The sequence below is a fragment of the Thunnus thynnus genome, chromosome 8, assembly GCF_963924715.1.
Source record: "Thunnus thynnus chromosome 8, fThuThy2.1, whole genome shotgun sequence".
NCBI lineage: Eukaryota > Metazoa > Chordata > Actinopteri > Scombriformes > Scombridae > Thunnus > Thunnus thynnus.
In genome coordinates, this window is record NC_089524.1 from 26,124,672 (window position 1) to 26,151,646 (window position 26,975).

Consider the following 26,975-nt stretch of genomic DNA (forward strand, 5'->3'; position numbering starts at 1 on the left):
CTGTGATCAACAATATAATTAAGTTACTTAGGTAATCCAGTTAAACATACTGTACACACTGACATATTACATGTTTCTGTATGACATGTTCACACAGGAAAGCCGCCTGGTAACATCTCTTCAATTATGGGACCTCAGCAGCCGAGACTGAATTATTGAAGGCCTTCTGACATCTATCATTTCTTCATACTCCTGTGTATCTGCTGCATACCTGTTCTTTTCACTGACCAAACCATGCAGAGCAGAATGAAATGCAGTAAAAATACACCTGGTTTATTTTTACTTCCACCTTTGTTAATACCAAACAACAAGGCTCTTGTCTTTTAGAGACATGGGAGCCTGTAGTTTCTTCTTAATCAACCAATACAATTATCATAATCAATTTAAATCGTGGAAGAACAAAATTACTTTTCAGTTGCTCCATCACCAAATTAAAAAACACAGTTTATCACAGATTATGGGCTAAGGATGATGAGTCATATAATCGGTAACTTCTAGATGTCCCCAAAATAGAATCAAAATGGAGGCCAGTTATTGTTTCATTAATTGTAATGGGTCTTATGATGCACAGATTCTGTATATCCTTTAAATTACTGCACACAAAATAAAAATGTATTTAATTGTCATAAAAATTTAGGTAACATGACATAAAATCTGTTTGATGGGTTTGGATTTAAGATGTCCAAAAAATAACTTTAAAACAACATGCTGAGGCATGAAGGTATTTATTAGCATCATGTGACAAATAACTATTACTATAAATAACAATTTATTTTTTAGCACAATATTAAATAGACAGTTTTCATCCCACTGCTTAACATACACAGATACATACTGCATGCATGCACACACCTACCTCATCGTACCAGCCTTACAACAGCATCAGAGCATGACATGCTCACAGTTACAACTCTTTTAATAGGAATAATATTCAATCTGCTGTTCTACTTCTGACCAAGAGATGGAGTGCTTAACCTGATGAAATGTGTTCAGTCTGTCCTACTCTGCTGCCAGCGTTTTTCTCTCTGTATGTGGTAGCAGAGGAAGCTCTTATCTCTGGTGTGGCAACAATGTTGGGTTTACGTGTCACTTGACAGTAAGTCTGCATAGATTGCACAAATGTCTGTCATCTCCCTTAGAGTCATCTCATCACCTCATCATAAAGCAGCACATCATCTGTGATGGCACACAGATAATATACCTGTGACCAGGTGAAATATGATCCAAGAAGGCTGGTTTGAGTTATGGATCCTTGAGTTTGAAGGTATATGAGACACCAAACCACTGCACAGCGGTTTATAATATTAGATTTTACAACTCTGGAAATTTATCACAGCAACAATCCTCTTTCAATGCGACAATTGTAAAGTCAACTGTAGAAATATGGCGTAAACATGACAAAGTAATCGACCTGGAATGTGTTCTTGCACATATTAGAGTTGCCAGTGCAGCGCCTTGACAGATGATGTAGCATTGCGTTGTGGCAAAAGTATAGCCAGGTTTAACTTTTATACCCTGTGTTTTTTTTTACAGCCCCCTGAGTCGGGGCTCCACAGGTGAGAGTCCATCTATGTTTACTCTGCGATATACTGATGACCTTCCGAGGTGTATCTTTCCTTGTTGAATGCGTAATGGTGAAAGCTCCAGTCTTCTGTGACCCTGAACACAATAATGAATAAAACATACACACAAGGCAACTACAATAGTTAGTCATATTAACTTGAATTATAATTAGTCTTGTCTGTCAGCTAAAAGACGTCTGACTACTTTATCATATATTACCAAGCATTTAAAGGAGAACAACAATCAGATCAGTCTTCTGTTCAGTGTGCACTCAGCCCACCCTTTCTGCACTAAGAGAGTAATCAATAAATATTGAGCAGAGAGTGATCACAAACTGTAAGCAGCCTGAGAGAGTGATGCTGTGGGTTGTAGTCTGGTGGGGTAATATTACTCACCAGGGTGATGGCACACACCAGAACTGGTTTCAGATTTCTAATTTTCCACCTCAGGTGACTATTTTACTAACTGCAAAGGAAAAAAAATTAGAAATACCACCAGCACAATATGTGGTTCATGTTCAACCTGGTAAAACATCTCATTGAGATTAAAATCTCTTTTTCAAGAGAGCAGCATGAACATTGTTACAACAATAAATATACAAGACATAAGCATACTAAGACAACACACTTCAAATGAGTGAACACAACTTCCAGTTAATATTCAATACAAGATTATGAACAAAATCCAGTTAAGATGCATAAACAGGTATGTCTGTTAAATAATTTATAGTTTGGTCACACATTTGATGATAACAAAAATAAATGTTGTTCTGTTGTGCTTTTCTACACTGTGCGAGCTGTGTGCAGGCCAGGCTAGTAGCCAGCACAGGCTCACACCTGGTAAACACGTCATTGTTCCAGGCAGCTTAGTTTCAGTACACAGGAGAGGAATATTAAACATCTTAAATCATAAATATTATACCGCGTGTTAGTTCACTGACAACAATCCCCTTTAAGTTGTCTTATTAACTAACAACTTGTGTCCATTGCTCTACAGTATGTTTACCTTACTCATTATCTGGTCATATTAGCGTGTAACGTTAGCTAAACCTTCTATTTTTCACCATATAACAGCAAAACTGCATTTACAAAGTGTTAAAAAAAAGGAGGGGTGGGGATGTGTCTCTAATTATTTTGCCTCACAACTAGTCCCAATTGAATTTTCAACCCTTTTCATATGTCTTTCTTGTCCTTTTTGTCTAATGGATAACTGAATGTGATATATTTTATTTTCCATTCTCCTCATTTGCCTTAGAAAAACCAAACAGAGTACAGAAATACTCTAATACTCTGTCTCTCTGTTCCTTTGGGTTTTCATATTTCTCTCAGACACTGAAAATGCTAACATTTCACCACAGTTTCACATTTAACTCTGGCTATTGTCCCCTGATCAGAGATTACAGCCTCCTTCAAATACATTGCTTCTAACTGCACAAGAAAGCATGAAAGATTTGAAGTAATTTACTAGCGTTACAAATCATTGGTACACATACGAAGGGTCATCTCTTAGGTGCTATATTTTGGGAAAAGAACTTATGTTTTACATGCAAAGTCAGCAATCAGGACCTTTTTTATACATTGTTTTGAAGAGCTTTGCTGCAATAACGCAACTTCAAAATCCATATTTTATAAGTGGGAGGAAAAAAGGGAATCCACTGGTTCACACTCATCTTTCTAGCCTCCAGATTGTGAGCCGGATCACGTCGTTACACAAACTATTAGCTCACATTACATTTTATTTTCAGGTTCCTCTGAAATTCTTGCATCTCTGGCATGCTTCATAGACATGGTAAAAACATACATGAATACACTTAAGTGTTTTATTTAGGTTTACAATAAAATACTTCCAATGCTTTATATGAAGACAAAACACTTTAAAATGCAATAATTTCTACATCATGTGACCTTATTACTCCCAATCAACTTGGTTAAGCTGTCTGACAGGTTGTATAATACAGTTTTGTTTTTTTTGTTTTTTTCAGATTTCCAGCAAAAATATTATCAAACCTTTTTAGAGTTCAACAGACACGATTCAGTAGATGATAAAAACATCAAATCTAGTGCTTGTCAGTTCTTAAAGTAATAAGTAAGTATAATGTTAATATAGAAAATATACTGTATGTTTTGTAAGCCTCACTTTTCAATAGGCAAAATACATGAGGAGAAATGACTGACATCCACAACAACTTCATATTAACTGAGTGCCTGTGGTCGTTGTGAGTTTAACTTGTTCAAAACGAGCAGGAGTCCAGAGGAAATGTGAATGACATGATGAGGTCACTGACGGTTGAGAGTGTAAAGTATATATACAGATATACATTTAGAGTCAAAACACTATTATGAACATTTAAAACAAGACAGACGGACACTAAAACCACCAACCCCTGTTTTATGCATCTCTCCACTGGGCTTAAAGTCCATTATGAACAGAAACAATCTGGTCTCAATGCTATATTTCAAAGCATTGTCAAACAACTTTACATTTCATAACTTTTAAATATTGATTGTTTGCTTGATGCACAGTTTTACCATCATGAAGGAGATTAAGGCCACACAGTTTAAGTAGACTGTTTGCATATTGCTTGTAGATTCTGTAGCTGTTCCATAAAAAACAAAACGCAGCTTCTCTGACAGGGAAACTGTACGGAGCAAATTTCTCTGAGCAGGAAATGTCCGTTAGTAAATGTCAGGCAGGTGGCTGTATTTCCTGTCCCAATATCCACCAGAAAAGAGCCAGTCCTGGGAGCTGGTGTGGGGGTTTGGCCCCTGCTGAAACCACCTAAAAACACAGCAAAGACATGTCGGCAATCAGCAGGAACTCCCATCAAACCAGGATGACACAGCAAATCATAACTCATACAATTAAGGAAGGTCAGGCATGCTATATGAGGAGGTTATTGGGTAATTTGCATGGTAGTTGACAATTTTGGTTGTTTGCTTTTAATTTAAATGAACTTTGGATTGTGTTATGTTTGCTGCATAAAAGCAGGGAAGGAAATTATTTGGGGAGAGGACTCTTGTGGTGTTTGAGTTATTCCATCAAGTGCCACCAAGTGGAGCTGCCATGCTGGTGAAAGGGAGAGCAGATTCATGATTAATCACATCGTCTCCAAACTGTGATTCTGTGATTCATCTATGATTCTGCTTAACAGAGGCAGGGACACAGTCAAAGATAAGATTTCATTGTAGAGAAAAAAGAAGGGTTTGGGAACAGGGAGAGTACATGGTCACATGATCACATCACACATTTCAGGCACATCAGTCAGCTCTAACCTTGGGCCAAGGGCAGGACTCCTTAACATCAAAGCGAGGATGCAACAGAAAAAAAAGACAAGTACAGAGAAAATGGAGATTAAGCTTTAGTGTTTTAGAGCAACAAAGTATGAACCTGTATGGAAAGAGATGAGAAACCTGCAGCAGCGAAGACTAAAAGTAGATTTTGCCACAGTTATTGTTTCCCTGTTTCCAGTCTTTGTGCTAAGCTAAGCTAAATGTCTCCTGGTTCTAGCTATATATTTGGCATACAGACATGAGAGTGGTATCAACCTTTTCATCTAACTCTTAGCAAAAAAGCAAATAGGCGTATTTCCCAAAATGTTAAACTATTCCTTTACAGACAGAAACTGGATTAAGCCTCAATGAAAACTCCATATAAAGTAAATGTGAGTTACATGAATGCCTGTTGATGTCAGCAGATTAAACAGAGGATAATCTGAATTGACAATGTTCAATACCAAATATCAGTTATTGCTTTGTTTTACACAATAATGAAGGCTGTTGTCTTTGTATTGCCTGGCATTGGTTGGCTCTTTCAGTAAAAATAAAATCACAATTTCATTTAGTTCAATTAAAACTTCCAAATTGCATACATTGGTTGATTGCATGAAGGCCTGTTGAATAAAGCAGTTTAGAGAGGAGGACACTATGAGTCGTCCACTCTCACTAACGACCTCACCTCGTCTTCCACTCCTCATCGGATTTGGAGCGGCTTTTGCGAGAAGCTCTCTGTTTTTCCTCAAGTCTTTTTTTCTCCTCACTGGCGATGTCTATTTGAATCAGAATAAGAAGTTTTAGACTGCAGTGAGAGGTTTTTTTTTTTTTTTCATTTTCAGTATGTTACTAACAGTCTTTACCGATGTCACCGTTCTCCATGGCTCGTATGTCCGGTCTCAGCCTGCAGTCTGTCTGAGGAATGATTCCCTCCATCTCCTTATGCAGCTCGTTCAGCTGCATTGCAAATGATGTAAAGCTGTACATCTGCAATGAGGTGAAGATAACGTTACATTTTCACATATAACACAACACAGAAAACATCCTGATTTTGAAACTATGCTCTAATGAAAGCGTATAGTGTACATCAAACAGTCTGACCTGGGTAGAGTTGGCCGGTCTGGGTGCGATTCTCCACAGCAGCTGGCTGCCAGGAATCATCTCCACGGTGTCTGCAGCTGGAGAGGGAACATCCTCCTCACTGCAACCCTGAACATCAGCCGGAGTGACAAACAGACAAGTATACTTATTAATCATTATTACAGTCCATTATATTGAGTTTGTTGATGTGAAAAGTAACTAAGCACATCCTCTCAGAGGGAAATATTGTACTTTTTACTCCACTACATTTATTTGACAGCCATAGTTAGTCGTTATATTTCAATTATATTTCAAAAAAGATGATATTTTCTATCAACTCAGTCATCATGCTGCATTATTCACATCATGAATCATCATATCCCCTGATCCCCTGTCGTTTAGTATGTGATGGTTCATACCGGTTTGCTGCCTTTTTTCTCTTCTGCCCCTTTCTTGTCATTTTTTTTATGCGCCTCGAGGGCAGCAGAATCGACTACATACAGGCACTCTGTCCACTTCCCATAGAGAGCACACAGCTTCTTTTTGCTGTGGAAAAAACAAAACACATGTGCGCGCATGCACACACACACACACACACACACACACACACACACACACACACACACACACACACACACACACACACACACAAATGTCCTCAGGCACAAATGCTCAATAATGTTTTCAGTCAGTTTTAGCTACAGAGCTTTAACAGATAAAAACCTCCTGGTGCATCAGTAAAGATGGCTAACAAAAGCTGCAAAAATCAAAATAAGCACATATGACTTCACATAAATTAAACATTCTCAGTAAGAAAAAAAAAAAAAAGTTTTGCAAGACTCACAGTCGCAACATCAGACCCCACACAGAGTTAACAAACAGGATTTTCTAATCTCTCTGTTTGTTATCAGCATTTTTTGTTGCTACATAGCTTCTCTTTGTCATTTTTGTGTGTTGTATATCTAAATACTGTATCTCCCTGTGTGGGGGTTAGGGTTAGGGTTATCATGTGTTGTTGCATATGTGGTGTTATTCATGTGTTCATACACACTACTTGTAGACTTGTCGAGTCATTTATGTCGAGTCACCGGCAATGATGTGTTGTGAAACTGTTTGACCTCCATCTCTGATGTAACTATCTGCTCTTTGTTTATTTTTCTTACTTCATCTGCCTCAGTGACATGTTTGCTGCTTTTCCTCTCAGTGTTGTGTGTTTTAAATATCATTTTGCACCAAAGCCCACGTCCCTCAAGAGCTGGTTTTGTTAGCAATGAATTAGCAACTGGGTGAAATCTTAATTAATAATTTGCATAATGATTTGATGTTGTAATCAATTCTGCTGTCACACTTAAAGTTAGTAATGTGCTCCCAATCACCCCGGCTAACCTGTAGGTCTGATTTATAAATGAAGTATATTAAGACAACAGCTTAGTCAATCATATTTCCTCTTAAATATGGGAGAATTAAGGATGATTATGTTGAAAAAAAAGTTAAATTTGGCATCAGCCAGATAAATTAACTGTATGTTGTGAAGTCTGTCATCCCAACTTACACTAAGGAAAACATATATATTCTGACACTGATGGCTTCCTAATGGTATGTTGCAATATGCAGAAAGTATTAACAGTGATGAATGATCCAGTGTTTGATATGTGAATGAATGTTGGCAGGACAGAAGTAACTTTAGTTGTCATCCAATGTCACCATGACTATTTCCTTCAGCTTTAAAGACTAAAACAGTGATTGTACCAAAGACTACTTGTTATTTATAGGAATATCAGTGGTTTGACATGTTGGGATATACACTTATATTTGCTTTCTTGCCAAGATGAGTAAGATGAGAAAACCAATACAACTCTTGCAGACTAACCACTTATATCTGTCAGTTGTAAGCGGTTAACCGCCAGTAGTTAGTTGGCTTAGCTTCGCAAAAGGACTGGAAATAAGGAGAAACAGCTAGTCTAACCCCCCCCCCCCCCCAAAAAAAAGACCACAACTTGTCATTTTTTACATTTTGGTTTTTGTATAGATTAACCAAACAAGATATAGTGTGTTAATTAGCTTTATTATCTAGCTGCTGGCAGTAGCCTTGTAATTAATGGACAGATATGAGAGTGATATCAATCCTTTCATCTAACTCTCAACAAGAGAGCAAACTACTCTTTTTAATAATTTCTGAACATTATGCATTGGTGTAAACTGTACCTTTTATCCAGAATATACCCTTCAACCTTGTGCAGTTCTTTGCCGAAAAGGCCACATGGTTTGAAATTCAGGCAGCACCTCTCACCAGTTCTGGGCAAAACAGGAAAAAACAGCATAACATCCTCTCACTCTCTGTTTGCTGAATCATACAAAACTTCCTCATTCAGTCTATCCATTTTCCTCTATTTGACATTTAACTTCCTCAAAGCATTTCAACATTGTCAGACTTGTTCTATTTGATTAACATGCAATGCTTTAATCTATGATCTTTAGATATGTCCATTCAAACATTTTACTCACAGACTATTAAATCTATAATTAGTTGTCTTACCTGTGGTTGAATATCTCCACATTTCCATACTGTTCAATCCACAGCTGGCCCACAATTATGTTGTGAACACAACATGTAGGATTTGTCCATGTGTAGGCTTCATTGTACCTGGAGAGCAAAACAGTGACTTAAGGAGAATGTAAAATGGTAATGTGTGACAAAAGTCTATAGAACACTCATGAAGAGGATAAAAGAAGAAGGTCTTACTTGGGCAGCTCCAGCGTGATGATGCCTTTCGGCTCAGCTTCCACACTCTTGCCCCAGAACTTGAGTTTGGGGTAGATGGATCCATGAAACACGAAGTCTTGCTCCAGGCCCTCAGCATGAAAGGCGCTGACTGGAGGATGGTGACTCACCTGCTCTGATATGAGCCTGAAGCCCAGATCCTCTCTGGGACAACGGAGGAGACAGCAAGAATCAAAGTGGGATTGTTAGAGACAGAAAAGCACACAGTTTTGATGTATGTTTAGTCAATTCAAGTCATTATTTGAGTATATTATCAGTGTTGAACATGTGCTGTCTAAACCACTTACCTAACCAGTTCATAGGTTTCTCCCAGCAGAGGGTTGAAGGGTTTACCTGTCCGCTCCCACTGGGAGGCCACAGCAGACACCGCAAACGCAGCCACACACTGCCAACAGCAGATAAACACACACTCTAAATCATACGCACTAAACTCAAACACAATGGCATAATCCAGATAAAATGTTAAAGAGTGCAGTACCTTCATCCTGTCAATAGAGTCTGAGGAGGTGTTAGCCTGGTGGATGAGGTACGTGTGCTCCATGTACTCGGTCAGACGCTGTAAAAAGCTGAGCGGCTCGTTGAAAATCACTGGCATTGTAATCTTGGAGAGTTCCTGAAAGAGACATGAGGAGGAAGTGACGGGCGATATTTCAATTACAGAAAGAAAACACAGTAACTTTACACAGTGATCCCTATGAAAAGGTAGGTTAAGTGTCAAAAGAGAATTTTGCTCTTCAAACCTGCTGCTCTAGTATTGTATCCTTTTCAAAGCCAAAAGAAACAAAGAAAATATAATCTTCAAATATAAGATTAATGACTAGAAAGCTCTTGACATTCCACATCAGGATTATGGTGCTTTGAACTCTTTCATAACCTAATCTGGAAATACAGAATAGTTGAGGCTGTGCTGAGGCAAAACTGTGCTTTGAGTTAAATGACAATGTCAGCATGCTAACATGTTCACGTATGATCATGTGCGTGAACCATGTCCACTGCCTTACTATAGTATATTACTATGCTAGCATTTGCTAATTAGCAGCTACACACAAAGTAAGCTGAGGCTGATGAGAATGTCATTAATTTTGCAGGTGTATATAATAAAATATTGACCTGATCACAGTGTTAGATGACAAGCTAAGAGTTCACCAAAGTTATTACAATTCACCCTTGGCAGACATGAAAGTCAAATTTAATGGAAACCCATCCAATACTTGTCAAGACATTTTACTCAAAACATCAAATTTCAACTTCAGGTGGCGCTAGAGGATAAGAAAGACAAGGATTTTGACAAGGATCACAAGGATTTTGGGCTCTATGAAAATTTGTTCCCAATTTAATGGCAATCCAAGAACAATTGTTGTGGCACTAAAGTTGCTAGAGTCAGGGGGTCTCTAAGATATTTAAGATTCTTAGGATCTTCTGGGGACCATGAACGTCTGTACAAAATTTCATAATCCACCTAGTAGTTGTTGACCAAAGTCAGTCTGGACCAAAGTGGTAAAACGACTCAATGATATTGCGACTCTAGAGCCAAAGTTTTTTATTAGCCGCTAATGTGGCTAATAAAAACTACATATGACCATCATTCTCACCATCCCAATGCAGTTCCTCAGGATACTCCAAATACTGAAGTCATTTCTTGAAAACATTGGTGCAGGTAAGCTGGTCCTAAAATAACACACATATTGATACAGTTATATTACCTCTAAAGGGTTTGTATGATGCACTGATTGATTGATTGATTTAATTTATTTGATGATTAAAAATGCAGAATGAATCTGTACAACAGTAGTTACATTCATTGAGGATTTGAAGATTGACTTTGTGCTTGTGCTCTAAAAATAGTCACATTTCATTAGAATAAATATACCAGATGTATAATAGCAGCAGGCATCATCTTATTCAAGTGATTATAGTCAACAAAGCCTGTAATGCACTATGTGACATACTGGAACAAAGCCCAGAGAGACAATCAACACCAGTGTCAAAGGTAGTCTGCAGCCTCAGAATAATCCATCAGCAGCACTTATTTCTTGTAAGTCTTATAGATATGAAGGACCAGTCAGGTCAAACTATCTTTATGAGTTTTACAGAGTGGAGTTTGGATAATGTATCTTAAATCACAAGAAAATAGCATATAAGCCATGTAAAAAATAATGAGTTAATATAAAAATTACATTCATAATCCATCCAAATAGTCTGAACAGCACTTCAAAGGCTGCCTGGAGAAATTAGTCAACATTGGATCATACTGCAGACTGATTATTGCATTGCACTGTGACCTTATCAATATTTAACAACTCCAACACAGAGCTCAGTCCTTTCAATACAACTCTTTCTCTTCCCTTTACCAAGCTGGCCTTGACTCTAAATTATTCACACTGTGAAGTGTAAAGAGCTGATGGGAGCATAAAAATTAAAACAAAGATCTTTAAGAACACAGACAACTCTCAGAGCAGGTTGGGGAATATCACAGATGGATACTAGTATCAAGGATATATTACAGCAGGAAAAGAAAAGCAACAATAACAGTTGGATATAAGGAGACGGGCTCTTTGTTGGATTTGTTCATCTTTTGATGAGAGGTGGATAAAAGCACTGGGGTTCAGCGGCCCATTGAGGAAACCGTGGGGGCATACAGCACCGCTGACCTATGCTTTGTGATCCCATTGGGTTGAGTCACGTCTTTGTCGCCATGGTGATCCTCCTCCAACATGCTGGCGGGGCTGCTGCAATGGCTGCTTAACATGACAGAGCCTTCCTCGTCCTCCTCAAAGGAATGGCTGGCCACCGTCTCAAAGCCGCTCACGGAGAGCTCTGAGTCCGATTCTGATGGAGACGGACACATAGAAATGATTTTTTCAAATGTTTTCAAAGATTGATTCAAAATAAAAAGGTGAACACACCTCAGTATACTTTTTAAATTGGTAGTAGAAGAAAGGGGTAAAAATCAACTGTTAAAGTCAAATTGTGTTTATACAAAGAGGAATATAATAAAACTAACTTTACCAGTACTTGTGGATATCTTTTATAGTCTGATAGTAAAGTGTGTCAACACATGCATCATTGGTGCCAGACCCACAAATCAGCTGGGGTGATTTGTAACAAGAAATTGAAGAACTGAAGAATTGAAGAACAGAAATGCCAAACTAGGTTTGATAAATTAGAATTTGAAGAGCACTGACAGGTTTATTTTTCAACTGTAAAATGTCCCAATTAAAAAAAAAAAAAGTACTCAAATAAAATAAAACAAATTTAAGAAATTCTTATCAAAAACGTTTGTGTATGTTATGGTTATGTAAAAAAAAAAGGTTATCTGATTTTTTTAACTCTCAATTATCAATATCAGCCTCATTAATCCAGTATCAATCAGGCTCTAATAACAATACAATAACAGCTCAGTAACTGAACAATCATTATCATATTCATGATGTGTTTCATATTCGTTAAAGAAGAACAAAAAGAATATCACACTTCTGCTTTTTTAGAATTACATTAAAATGTTATTTGATTTTATTTATATGAAGTATCCTAAATAAGATTTCATAAATACTTTCTTCTTTTTTTAGTTATGTTCTGATTGACAAAAAAACATTCACAGTCATGCTCAGCAACAATGAATGCAGATGTCTCATCCAGTTTCCATTTATTCAGCCCTGACAGGTTAACTTCTTTTCATCGAAGGTGCAAAGACATTAGCATCAAATTAGATAAAAGGTTTTGTCGCTACCAATAAGGTTTAAATATAAAGAGATAAAAATGAAGCACAAATTCCTGCAAAGTTTTCTGTTTTGTAGCCTTTTTTGATCATCCAGGCCCATTTTTAATGTCACTACACCATGCAGGTCTTTCACACCAAAAACACTCAATCACGTTGAAAAGGCTTCAAGTTATTTCAGCACAACCAGGCAACACTTGAGCTTACGTCACGCTTGAGGAGCGGCAAAAACATACCAAAGACATTCACCAGCGGGAAAAAGTATTCCAGCGTCCTAGAGGTGAATGACAGAGCACCGAGTGTGAGTGGGAGCTTGTCACAGAATCTCCTGCAATCTCCTGTGCGTGTTTGATAACTTGTCAACTCACCAGACACGGCGTCGTGGAACTCATCCTCGCTGAGGGCACTTCGCGGTGAAGATCCTTTGACGACGGATTGCTCAAGTTCGTGGTGCTCCGTGGCGAGAGTCTGCAGTGCTTCGGAGAGGATCTTATTCTTCTCTACCTCCAGCTCCAATTTCAGACTGCGCACCTGAGCTCGCCACACACAAACACAAACACACACACACACACAAACACACACACACACACAAAAAAACAGACTAATCACTCATAGAAACATACAAACCAACATGAATTCTATCTTAAACATTTGATAACCACTAACTGAAGACAAATATGTGAACTCATGATTAAAATTTTATTCCAACTCTGACTGTAAACAGTAGGAAACTGTGCGTGACTATCAGACCAGCTGTGATGGCAGTGGGTCTGCAAATAAGAAGCATGTTGACTGACTGATCCTCCCCTCTGCACTGTCCTCTCATTATCTGACCCACAGAGAGAGAGAGAGAGAGAGCTGGAGCTGAGAGGTATGAGCCATGTTTATCTGTAATGGAGGACAGCTGCCTTGACGCTGCCGTCTCAAATGACCTGCTGGAGAACTTGATTCCCGAGGAGGTGAGGCGATCAAATGACGGTAATGCACACAGATATAAACCATTAGCCAAACCTCCCTTTTAGACGAGACATTAGTGTTGATAATATAAGGATGTGCTCATTTTTCAGCTGCACCTTTCCAAAAAATCTTACTCCACCGTTTCCATTGATAGTCGGACTAGCGTGATGATGTGTAAACACAAAGTTAGAGCCCACAAAGGACACAGTGTTTTACTTTTAACTGTCAAAGAAAAAAGATAGGGAGAATTGATGGTAAATCATCATCCATAAGATGGTAACCAGGACCTGAGCAGGCAAGGTGAAGAGAGGAGAAAGTGCTGTATAATGACACACTACGTATCACTCACCATCACAGCACTATACTGAACTTCACAGAGGAAATTCCTGCTGCTTGACCCCTCCACAGGTGGTGCAAAAGTGCAAAGCAGTGCTGCAGGAGCTGCAAGTGATTGAGTATCTTTCCTTTGCAGGAAAATGAACACAGGCCCCGCTGCTTCATTCAGAGATACTGTGCGTATGTTCCAGTTATTCCTATTGAGATCAGGCCTATTCATGGGGAGCTATGAGATTCTGTGCAGCCTTTTATGGCATGCTGAGCGATCAAGGCCCAAGACAGGTGTAAACCCTGAAAGCGCTGGACTGCCTGTTAAACTGAGAACATTCAAATGGTTTCCGGCAGCCTCTGGGCGCACCAGCAGCGTTGTCTCTTCTAAAGATCACAGAGAAATTCAACTCTCGTGTTTAAGAGATGGAGTGTGTGTTAGTGAGCGGGAGTGGGAGGAAAAAACAAGACAGCATGACTGAGACTGATACTTTTTGCCAACAGCAACTGATTTTTTTATCATTCTGGTTAAGGCTTCGGGCTCTTACTATTCACTGGACGTCCATGTTAGTATGCAGATCTGTTGTTTTAGATGCAGGAAATGACAGACGTCGGGCAGAATGGCATGTATGAAAATAATTAATCTGTGCATTATCATGTGAAGGTGAACACACCTAGATTTACATGTTCAACAACTCAAGTGTGCATTCAAACACCGTGGTTCATCAAAAGCAGCAGCACTGCTACGCATCAATTTAAACAATCAGCAGGGAGTAGACTGACTATCTGTTTCAGCAAGTGAAGCAAATTAATAATTTTTTGGCCATTATGCTTAATAAAAATTTTAAAGGGCACTCTTACTCTTAGATCTTTAGTGTTGGTATGCTAAATTTCACGTCATAGCCTTCAAAATTGAGATTATAATTATGATAATGATGAAAATCAGATATGCCCTCTTTGATATAACCAGTCAATTTCATGCATCATCAGTGCATGTTGCTCTAAATTTAGCTGCAGCAAACACAGACTTATTCAGACAATTGTTAGTTTATCAGCCTGTCAAGGATTTGATGTAGAGCTGGTTAAACCAAAGTGAGGAACTTGTCAGGGGACCGGAAAGTCTTACGCAGGAACATTTATTGAAGCTCGATCGAGGAGAACAGAGTTACAGTACAAGTGAAACACTGTGCAATGCCACTTAATACTGCAGTCTACTTCTAGACAAGAGTATTTAAACCCTTCACCAAATCCTTCCCCTTACTACCTCCAAATAAAGTTATTTTTCACACATCTATGCCTCTATTGGTTATTGAACTATAAACAAGACACTATGCTGACTAACGTTAACTGAAGTCACATAGTCTGTACATAGGTCAGTATTGATTCTACGAGGAGACCAGTCTGTGCAAAGCACAGCATATCTCCACCTGACCTTGGTTGCCATAGGATACAGCCAGCCTTATTAAGACAGCTGCTTACTCCAGCCATCCTCAGTAGACAGAGAGATGAACCGCTCTGAAATAGACAGGTCATGATCTACTGCTCCCAGGATAGAAAATGACCACAGAACGACCTGGGGAACACAAATGTTTCCCCCACACAGGTCTTCACACAAACCATCTCCCTACATTTCCTGTTCCCTGTTGAATGTCTCCGACTCTGGGTTTCCTTCAATCCCACTGTGCTTACACACAAAGAACGAATCCACATACAGTATGTACGGAAAATTCAGCACTAGAACTGTAATGATTAGTCGATCGACAGAATTAATCAGCAACTATTTTGATAATTGGATAATCATTTTAGCCATTTTTAAGAAAAAATGTTAAATATTCAGTGGTTGTGGCTTCTCAAATGTGAGAATCTGAAACTTTTCTGTGTCGTACATAGTAAACTGAATATCTTTGGATTTTGGACTGTAGATCAGACAATACAAGACATTTGAAGACATCACCTTGAGTTTTAAGAAATTATAATGGCATTAATTAATAATAATAAATAAAAATATTTGTTAGTTTCAGCCCTAAAAAGCAGTGGCAAGCAATATATACCATGAGACGATATACATCTGTCTACTATCAAGAGATTTTTCCATACTGTTCACACCGTGATAGCTATTGAGTGCATTCCAGGGTCAGTATCCATCTGAAATACTACAATCTTTAGGTTTAAAAGCCATTCATGAGTTTACACACAGTGACAAGCAACACATCCTCAGGCAGGCACAAGCTTCATCATTGAACTCTGGAAACAGACTTCATTATGTGAAGCCCCTCAAGTGAATCGCCATGTAAACACTGTGTTTGGTTAAGTGCTATATAAATAAAGTTTTATATTATTACAGCATTGCTGTACAAGGTTGGCACTTATTGTGAACTATCAGTGGTGCCATCATTTTTTTACCCTGGAGGGATGTAATCTGTCTACTGAATCCTGCTATTATAATCAAATCCATTGAATCACATACAAAGAAAACCCATCTGACAGCTTGTAATCACTGCACTCAACTGAGCTGCTCTCATAAGGAGGTGTGAATAGTGTTGACATTTTCTTATGAAATGTGTTTTGTTTTTACATATCAATCTAAAAAAAACCCCACCACTATATATCTGAAGGGTCACAGACAGTAAAGATCCTGTTGATTACGGTATTTCTTGTCTGCATTTTTAGAAGTGGTTAGTTCATCCAAATCACAAAAGAACCAATCTTCTTACTTGGTCCTTGTCGTAACTACAGAGGCCACACAGACAGTTACACTAGAAAAACTCAACATTAATGCGTCTCAGCAGAAACAAAGTCCTCTAGAGCTTTTAAAATGTTGTTGAAATCCCAATAAAATCCCATTCATCTCTATTGTTTTGGGTTGGCAGCAGAAGTTTCAGAGGTGAATCTCTCCAAATAATACCAAAACATACGTTTTTATGATTTAGGTGAACTGACATATCAATCTATGAAACTATAATATACATAACTATAATATATATGCTGATAATCAATAGCAAAACAGACAAAAACCTGACACAGAGCTGCCAATAGGCGTTCAAACAGACACAAATGTGTCCAGGGGAAGATGACACTTACCCCTTCCTGTCTGGACAAGAGGCTCAGACAGACACTGAGGCTGGAACTGGTCTTGCTGGACAAGTCACCGATTTCCTGCATTTTCTCCAGTATGGTGGACGGAAACCCTGGGGGAACCGACATATTAACAAGGGACCATTTGCTCGAAACAGTGAGTGACATGAAAAAGTCAAATGAGCTGATTAAGAAGCAGAAGGGACATATTGAAGCTAATGCAAAATTCATGTGGTTGTGTTTTTTTTCTCTGTGCTCTCAGAAAAGCTACAAGCACAGCAAACCTCAGATGACAGAAACAGATGGTGCAGACTCTTAATTAGGAGGATTTTTAATCTGCTTGATGATGCTTGTAATTTTAATCATGAGATTTACATTTCCACTCTTGAATGGTTTATATTAGGTATATTACAATATAAAATACAATGTAATGCTTTTACTTTCTGATAGCCCGTCATTTTTCAGCATGGACAGGAAAGCTGCCACCTCCTTCTCCAGTTTCTTCTGGCTGGCCTCTGCTGCCTGGTTTAAGAGAGATAAGAGGAGACCGCTGATAAACAAAAACAACACAGGGTGGGAGGACCGGGGGATTCCAAATCCAGTGATAACACTAAAGATCATTATGCTGAAATGCTAATTATGGATTTCTTTGTTTAAAGCCACCTGTAGTGAATCTGTTAGTTCCCCTAGTGACATCACTTCCTCTTCCTCCTCCTCCTCGCTGCCCTGCTCTTGGGAGCAGTAGTGTGTGCTGTAGGCTGAGTGCTCCTCCAGTGCGTCCAGCCATGCCTGGAAGACAATAACAGATTTTTCTTTAGTTCATGATGAAAACCAAACGTGTTACTGATTTGTTTAACAGATCATGACCTTGGAATTCTGTTTATCTACGATTTGAGTGATTTTGACATATTGAGGTTTAAAGTTTTCACATCCTTGACAGAAATTAGCTATCAACTAAATCATAACCAAAAGCAATTATCTTGTAAAAAGTTGACTATTAAGCCTTTCTTTGTTTTAAAACATAAAATCAATGTATTCATTATTATGACTTCTGATAAAAGACTTGGGAACAGACGACAATTTAGCTAACATGTTTTAAATGTAGACGTGAAAGCATTAAGATTAACATCACAGATTTTCAGAGACAGATTTGAACTGACAATATGCTTCATACATTTTTACCGACATACTAACAATGCAATTCAAAACATTGAAAAACCCCGAAACAGTTTTGCTTCTAATGTGCTGATATTTTTCCTTGCAACTCACAGCTAGAAACCTGATGTTATCTCAGATTACGACATATTAAAATTTGGCCTTTATTGCTTCTCTAAAGTAGTTGCGGTAAATAGAGTCACTGCTGAACAAACGTTGTCTAATTAACCTTAGCAAGCTAGCTGTGTAGTGTGTAAGCTAATGGGAAAAATCAGCTTTTCACTAAGTTCAAACAACTTTAGACTGAGCAAAATTTCATGATCTTCTGAGCTCCTTTTTTTTTGGGCACTGATTTGTGTTTTGCAGGTGAAACCTTACAGAATGAAACCCAAAAGTAGAGAGAGAATAGAGATACAACATTTACTTTTCAAAATATTGAGGGCCATTAATGCTTTCAGTAGTTAATAATTTTCCAAAGAATAGCGTCAGGTGAATAAAAAAAGGCAGACAGAAAAGTCAGCTCTAAGGTCACAAGATAACAAATTGATCTTTTAGAAGAGTTTCTGAGACTACATTTAGAGGAGAAATGACATACTTGTCTCATTGTCTCTGGGTCATTTTTAGGTGATACTTTGAAGTGATGCACACTGTCATCGAAGCACTTTAGGGTAAAAAAGCAGTTATCTTTGGCTCGGATCTGGAAATGAGAACATAAAAAACATTCCCTTGTGCAAAAGTTGCTATCACACAAATTCAACAAAGCAGTTAAAAAAAGAGATGGACAGTAATTCTTAAATCTTGGCTTACCAAACAGTGAGCGTGTGTGAGGGACTTACAGCCTTGCCTACTGACATTGGCAGCTGCATCAGACCTTCATATGAGAGATAAAGATAGGTGATAGTTTCCTGAGGTTTTTTCTTTTGATGGCTGAAAGCTTATTCTTGAAGACAGGTGACACATTTTCAGTACAGTATATCCTTAGAAATAGAAGAGTCCTTCTTCTATTCTTAACTCGTTTATCTGTCACCTCCAGCACCTTAGGGCGCAGTACTTCCATTTATCTGTTGCTAAGAATTTGACATTTCTGATTCAATGAGCACAGCCAAAGATAGAGGTGCCACCTACTGTTTTGAGTACCAGGACAAAACCCCGTCTTGAAGGACGACCCAGTAGGAGCGCCAGCCAAAGAATCTGGAGCTCTGTGGGATGATGTGCAAGAGAAGAATCAGCTGTCTGATTTTCAGTGATTTCTATTATTGTTCAGTCTTTTCTGGTTTTTATGGAGGCTGAGAGAAAGCACGGAAACTTGAGAAAACACAGCAAATTGGAAACATATTCACCAATTTGACAACTCTTGTGCTGCATTTAGAGACACATTGCAAAAATAGAAAAGCTGCAAATGACACAAGGGAGCGGAGCTATGTGTGGGTTTGACTGACTGGCTCAGCAGGTAGTAAAAATGAAGTCAATTTTTAGGGTGTCCCAATGCTGTAATCATATCAAATGGAAGCTGCCATAAGCTGCAAGTCTCTGACTTTTAAATAGCACACATATCAATATCCAAGTGGCAATTATATCTGGGAGTTTCATATTTTTCTGAAATCTCAGATATTCGACTTGATATAAGTAATACAGGAACGTCTGAATTGCAAAGGCATTACATCAGCCAAAGTCTCTCTCTCATTCAAGGTAATTCACTCCTAATTTAATGCTAATTTCATGCACAAAAACTGCATCACTACATCATACAACCATAGGTAATTCAGTGTAGAAATGACATTTGTTGTTAAAAACAATAGTTATCACCAGCTTTAGCTAGCCAGTAGTATGAATGTCAACAAATCCAAATCCGACTCAGAAGCAAATGTAGCTATATTCCTCTTTCAGTGCAGACATTTTGACATGAGCACTGGTGTAACTAATAACATTAATGAAACTTATTAGTTACAACAACTGTTCTCACTATGACAAGTCAAATGTGTGCTATGACAAAACGCCACAGATCACTAAAGAATAATCTGTACAAACGTTTCAGTATGTTTAACAGTTTGTACAAATTATTCTTCACTCTTGACTTTTTGCACAATAGCCCTCCTGCAGTATCTCAGTGAAGCCTGTAGTAACATGCGTTGTTGATGTGACATCCTCATTGTGCTGCCTGAGATCATGTTGCAGGTCACTGACACATCATTGTCCCAATGTTTATTGAATAATTAAACTTAATAATTAAATTACCTAATGAACAAGGCCTGAGACAAACAACAAAAAGAAAGTAATTAAGCTAACATGCAATATTAAATGTGATAACAAATGTCCTAATTAAACATGGAAAGGCCCTCAAAATTAGCCATACTGTACAATAACAACAAATTCATTCATTCATTCCATTTACTGTATCCCATTCTTTAAAGGACATGGCTGGCAATTTTCTATATTTCTACAAATCTCATATTCAGACCCAAATGAAAAATAAATTGATCCTATGAGTATTGTATGTGTATCCAAAGACCTCCATTATTGTCCAAAAACTTCTATGTTATTCCTTTGTGCCAAGACCTCTGTTGTCTAAAAACTATTAAAAACACGTCTGTGAGCCACAGCGTCGCACTGGGTAACATGTTCTTCCTCCACAAACATTACGGCCATGTAGTTTTGATTAGAAACGGCTCTAAAGATGAATAACAGCGATCACGTTCTCAGTCTTGAGTAGTTCCTTGTGAGGCAGACAGTGCTGACACTGCTTTCCTAGCTTGTTGTGCACAACTTCTTGACTTTCTTCTGAAGTTCTTTGAGAAATTTACAATACAAGATGTTGTTGAAGCACAACAAGATAGCAAAGCACAGTTCTGTTTACGAGCTTCGCTAGCTTGTCGTGCTACATATCACAACATCACAACCTCTTGACTTACGGCTCATTGACGTGTTTTTATCAATTTTTGAGAATCAAAGAAAATTGCCAGTCATATCCTTTAATGTAACATACAATACAATACGCAGCCTCAATAATTATTTACTTTAAATGTTAAAGTTTTATGGCTTTAAATTAATCAATTAGTCAATTGACAGAAAAATAATCTGCAACTATTTTTAATCGACCAACTAAACAACCATTTTGCTTATTTTAGCCGGCAGAACACACCGCTGATCAACAGCCAATGCTATAACCACACTATATGCTGTTGAATATATTGCAGTGTGTTTGAGTTTGTTTGAGTTTTCTATATTTGCAGCAGACTTTCTAAATCCAATATATGAGTTGTCAAATTGTTGAGTATAATTTCTCCATTTGCTCGTATTTTCTCAATTTATGATGAATTGGGCTCTGTCAGCCACCATAGATAATGATTCCCAGACTTTACCTTCCAGAGTAATCCCTCATACTTCTTGACATGGCGGGTCATACCCTGCAAAGGACACAGATGAGGAACATGGAGAAAGTAAAGAAACAAATCATAGAACAAATCAAGATAACTTTAGGAAGCCGACTCTCAGCTGGGCACTCACTCGATGAACGTTGCTTTCGAGCGCCTGCTTCATTGCTGTATCACTGGCCAGGTCAAACACTGTCTGGCCTGTGAGTTACAAGACACACAAGACAAGAGGAGCTTTAGCACAACAGAATACACATATATAGGACAAAAATACTGCTTGAATGAAGGTTTTTTAAAGGCTAATACCAGCTGTTATAAATATCAAAGTTTACGTCTGAGCCAGCCCCATCTTGTGCCTCTCATGTAATCATTGTTTTTAATTACATTTGAGTCAAAGAAATAACCATTGTGCTTGGAAAAAATAATCAGAAGTTAAACTTTGTAAATTGCTGCAGAAATGCAGCATTACTCATTCATTTGCTATTTTTATTTGGGCGAAGGAATGGAGACGGACATTGTGAAGTGCGTTAAAATTGTCTTTAACTCGTCACCAGAGGGAATATAGTTTGGTACCAGCAGCAGGACTTGAGAATGGTGGAGATGTATGGTTTGTTAAGGAATGTGTTATTCTACGTCTTTCTTGCTGATCATCCTATTAAAAAACGTAAAACCAAGGATGTGTCTCTTAATACTTTCAAACTTCCCTACCCCAAACCTGTTTGTTCCTACTGAAGACGCAAATCTTCAAAACTAGGTCACAAATGTGTACTTTAATATTTAAAATTGGCACATTATTTTCACAAAACAGATGGCAATGGTAGTTTTTCGAAACATTACTCAAAGGAGGAGGAGTAAATAGTGTATTTATTGGGCACTATTTTCAGACAGTAATTTACTGAGTATTCTCTGTATGCGGGATTGACTATCATTGGGAATATGCTTTAAAGACTGGAGTCATTCATGACTGCCAGCTCTGGCTGTCAGGTCTTACCATTCTTGTTCTTGATGTTGGGGCTGGCTCCGCTCTTGATCAGCTTCAGGGCAGACTGCCTCTGGCCTCGATAGGCTGCGCAGTGCAGCGGGGTGTTACCCAGCAGATCTGTGCAGTTTATATCTGGAGGCTTCTTCCTGCTGAGCTACAGCAGACACACAGGACAAAGAACAGATGGGTTGGCTGGGCCCCAAATGTTCTGCAGGTCTTTCCTATACTGTGAACAACTGAAGCAAAACTCTTTGATTTCTCACTCTTTGTACAAGATCTGGAGTAGTTAAGGCTGCAATGACCTTCCAAAACTTTACTGCCAGTGTTTATTTTGTATGTTTGAAGACTGTTTTTTCAGAGCTTTTCCAAATGACTTTTGTTGTCACTGAGATTCAAAAGGTGTGGTCTACTGTAGACTTGTCTGGACTCGTGAATATGTGAAGATAATTGAGAGTATAACTGTGAGTTCAGGTACAAATAAACTGAATGTAACACACAAACACTTATTTTCCCCAGCACACTCATTCCACATTATTATTGGTCAAAATGTGACATTAAAGTACATGTTTGACAACATATCTCCATATGTTTGGACCATTAAAGATAGATATCAGTGTCTGGCACTAACCAGCTGAGTTAGAGTTGAAAGGTCTCCTTCTCGTGCAGCTTCCAGAAGCTGCTCCTCCAGCTTCCTCTCCTCTGTTCTCTCAGCCGCTGGTTTCAGTGACAGGATGGGATTTTATGCGAAAAAATGTTGGACGATTTTAAAATGTATACATTACACATAAAACTTGTATGAATAAATATTAAAATGGAGACAAATATGTGTTTGCATGATATTTCTTAGATGACAACATGGCTTTCTCACCTTCTAACATGCTTCTGATCTCTGCATTTTGAGTGACATCTTTGGGAATCTGTGCTGTCCCATTGATGACAGTAGCACATGCATCATAGTGCAGCAGCAGCATGACAACCTCCTGATCAATACGTGATTGATTGATTGATTGATTGATTTATTGATTGACTGAATGGATGAATAAATACATGCACAAAATCATACTATCAACAAAAAGAAGAGAAGAGTAGAAGGAAACAGAGTCTGAATGGAAAATTCATGATGCATTGAGGTACCTTTCTTCCTGTGAAGGCGGCTTTGTGCAGCGGTGTATCGCCGATGTTATTGGGCAAGTTGACATCTGCCCCTGCCTGGAGGTGTGTAACAAAACACAAATACGTTCCACATGCATCCTACAGTGTGACTGGATTTAAAAATCTTCATGTTTTCAAGAAAAGAAACCCTACCTTAAGCAATTCCTCCACTACGTCTTTGTGTCCAAAATAACAGGCCAAATGAAGAGGCGTCCATCCCAGGTTAGACTTACTCTTACCTGAGAAAACAATACATATTGCATTACACAGAGACAATATGACTGATAATATTCCCATGTGTTAATCACCTACCTTTGCAGTTGATGTTAATTTGCATCTCTTCCCTGATCTTGGACATGAGGAGCCTCTGAATCCCCGGCAGATCTCCATTCCTGGCACAGTGCAGGAACTGCTCCTCTGGCTCCAGCTCCTCCATGGACCCCTGTAGATGAGCACAGCAAAGAAAGAAGCTTTTTATCTCTGTGTTTCAAATGTAATCAAAAAGCTTTCAAAGGGGTGTGTGCAGTTAATCTCTGAAAAGAAACCTGAGCGCATTTGTTGTTCTCAACAGGCAACGTTTGAGTTCTTTGTAAGAAAACCTTGCAAGCAAAACACTGATGCAGAAGCAAAAACATGTATCCCAGTTAAAGTTGCGTTCCAGTGATGTTTGTTTATCAGTCCCATAAAGTGAGGGCACTCACTTAATGACATCACTATGACCAGAGCCACAGAGGACATTATACTGTACAGCTCGTCACAGAGTAAACTGAACTTTATGTGTAAAATCATTGGTGTGGCCCTTTAATGAGACTCTTTGCACCTTTATAGGCTCATATTGCTGAATCACGACATCATCTCTCGTTGTTAGGGACACACGTGGAAAAAGTCACAAGTTTCCTTTGTCACACAGTAAATCAAAACAACTGTCAAAGGGAAGAAGGAGGAAATTAGAATTATTACAAAAGACAGCAGTCACCAGACCAGCCTTACAGGAAGGACACAAGTCCTCCCTTTCCCCTTTATACAGCCTGAGCCCACATGACGTTCTATGTTTGCAATCAAAACGTTGGTATGTGGAGGCAAAAAAAGAGAAAGCGTGCTTTATGCAACGCTCTGGAATGTCACATGGCTATAGGAAGGATTAATGAACCACATCGACAAGAGAGGACAAATCTGACGCTGCCACTTTGACGTCTGCGAGGCGTTGAGAAGAAAGACTTTACTGACACTCAAACAGGTTTTACTTGGGAGTGAAAAGCATGTGACAATAACGGTTACTCAGCCTGTCTTTGTACTACTGCACAGTATGTGTCAATCTCAGTTAAACACTTCCAAAAAATCCCTCTGCATACTGTAACTATACTGTATGTTGTAACAGCAAAAACAGGATACACGCAGCTTTCTTTTATGTTTCCATAATGAATATTAAAAATCCCTTTTTAATTTGTATTTTATTCATTTATTATGATGTTCAATCTGATATCTTGCCTTAATGTTTCTCTCTGTTACTGTATTTTTAGAGCTAGACAGATTAATCATAGAGGCAGATGTAGTGGTTGATATTGACGTATTGCTTAAATATTGATATTGGCATATGTGTCGGCCAATAAGCCAAATATATGATTGTTTTTCATACAGAAACAGTGTGTTTGTTACATAGTTTGTCCACCAAAGAGCTCTGACGTGTTTATTTTTCAACTGTAAAACATCTCGCTCAGTACAGAGAGTATGATGGTCACAATTCTTTATTAGCCAAATTTAAGGGATTCTATATAAGTTGTTTGTCAACATCTACTGTATACACTATTCTTGAGTATATTCCTTTTTAGAGCTGAAACAATTAGTAGCTTAATCATTTAATTAATTATTCTATTGTTCAGGAAATGAATCAGCAACTGCTTTGATAATAACCATTTAAGGAATTATTCAAACCAAACTAAAAAAACATTCCCTTGTTTCAGTTTCTCTATTGTAAGGATGTGCTCGTTTGCCTCGTCATGTGATAGAAAATTGATGGTCTGATAAAACAAGCTGATTGAAGAAGTCACGTTGGGCCTCAGGAAGTTGTAACGTGCGTTTTTCATTGTTTCCTGACATTCTATAGACTGAACGATTAATGGACCAGTCAAGAAAACAATTGGCAGAGACGTTCCACCTCTAAACTTCCAACATGGTTTCAATTAAATAACAGTTTGACATCATTTCAAAAAAGTGAAGATTGGAGAGAAGTCAAAAAAGAATGAATACAAATTAGTGTGGCAGAACTGTTTCTTCTTCTTCTCTACCCCATTAATCATTTCATGACCCCTCAGATTGGTCTGGTCACCCTTAGAAGGGGGCCCGACCCCTAGGTTGGGAACCACTGAACTAAACCACCTAACAGTATATGAATTAGATTTAATTCAACTTAGTCCACCTCGACCAACGAAAACAGTAAATCCTGTTTACGCATCGATCCATCAGTATTAACACTAATAATGTAACATCATACAGAAGCTGTACTTTTACTTCTGATAGCACTTCTGTACGTCTATTTCAGTGCAATTTTGAATGTAATAGAGTACTTTTACATTGATGTATTGGTACTTTTGCCTTAGTGAAGCTGTCCTGTAACTTTTAAACAATTGTAAACATGATAAACATGATGATGAATGTTCCCATAACAGTGTGGAAACATGAATTAATTAAACACAACTAACATGATGTGCTGTCAAGCCCAAACTGTTCACAGTTGTAGGTTAAATCTGTGATGCCAGGTTCCTGCCTGGAGCAGCTGTGACCAGGTGACATTACACAGGCTGATGTGCCATTAGAATAATAGAGCAGCAGCAGCAGCTAATGATCAGCACACAGTGACAAACAGACACTTACTGCTTCAACAGACCAGTCCTGAGAGGTCAGACCCCGCAGCAGCAGCAGCAGCAGCAGCAATAGTGTGTAGAGCTGCTCTCACACAGGCCCTCTGTGAAGCTGCATGTGATGTTTTAAGCCCCTCTGAGCCGTTTCCTGCTGCTCTGCTGCAGCACAGACACCGCGGCGCATCAACCGACACATCAAACCGTCACACACACACACGCACACACTTACTTACACTCTCACACACATACACATACACACCCGATATATAGTCCTCCATCTACGTTACGTTGATCGATGGCGAAATACAGCTGTGTCTGTGACACCCTCTCTCTCACACACACCTCTGTTTTTTGTTTACACTGACGTCAGCTGATCGCACACAGCGGAACTCGTCAGAGTGGTTCCTTTCAAAATAAAAGGTCAACCCGTTATTTTAAACGAGGAATTAAAAAAAAATCCAATCTACTACTACTACCACTACTACTACTACCACTACTACTACTACTACTACTACTACTAATAATAATAATAATAGGCTAATAATAATAATAATTTTAATTTATAGACCACTTTTCTAATCCCACGTGCGTTACAAAGTGCTTCACGCAAGGCGATCTCAAAACAAGCATTATATTTCATTATATTACATTATATGATTATATTTCATATATGTAATATGTATTATATA

The 26,975-nt window shown here is 38.4% G+C and overlaps 1 protein-coding gene across 4 annotated transcripts; it reads right to left on the reverse strand.

Annotated features, from left to right (window-relative positions):
• Positions 1-3,007: 3,007 nt before the first annotated feature.
• Positions 3,008-26,668, reverse strand: osbpl1a (oxysterol binding protein-like 1A). 4 transcript variants are annotated; one of them, XM_067597535.1, is made up of 29 exons: positions 26,300-26,668; positions 23,741-23,870; positions 23,582-23,667; positions 23,411-23,485; positions 23,145-23,256; positions 22,905-22,990; positions 22,286-22,430; positions 21,428-21,495; positions 21,283-21,327; positions 19,049-19,122; positions 18,731-18,794; positions 18,519-18,620; positions 17,432-17,557; positions 17,209-17,290; positions 16,775-16,881; positions 12,781-12,943; positions 11,346-11,523; positions 10,287-10,362; positions 9,173-9,307; positions 8,982-9,079; positions 8,656-8,838; positions 8,449-8,556; positions 8,118-8,207; positions 6,332-6,458; positions 5,934-6,041; positions 5,696-5,819; positions 5,518-5,608; positions 4,836-4,856; positions 3,008-4,341 (listed from the first exon to the last, which is right to left on the reverse strand). In XM_067597535.1, exons 2-29 carry the CDS (start codon positions 23,862-23,864, stop codon positions 4,239-4,241), a joined length of 2,901 nt encoding a protein of 966 aa, XP_067453636.1. In that variant the 5' UTR covers positions 23,865-23,870; positions 26,300-26,668; the 3' UTR covers positions 3,008-4,238. The 4 variants fall into 4 exon arrangements, with proteins under 4 accessions (XP_067453636.1, XP_067453637.1, XP_067453638.1 ...); XM_067597536.1 differs by having other exon boundaries at positions 26,546-26,661; XM_067597537.1 differs by lacking the exon at positions 4,836-4,856.
• Positions 26,669-26,975: the final 307 nt, after the last annotated feature.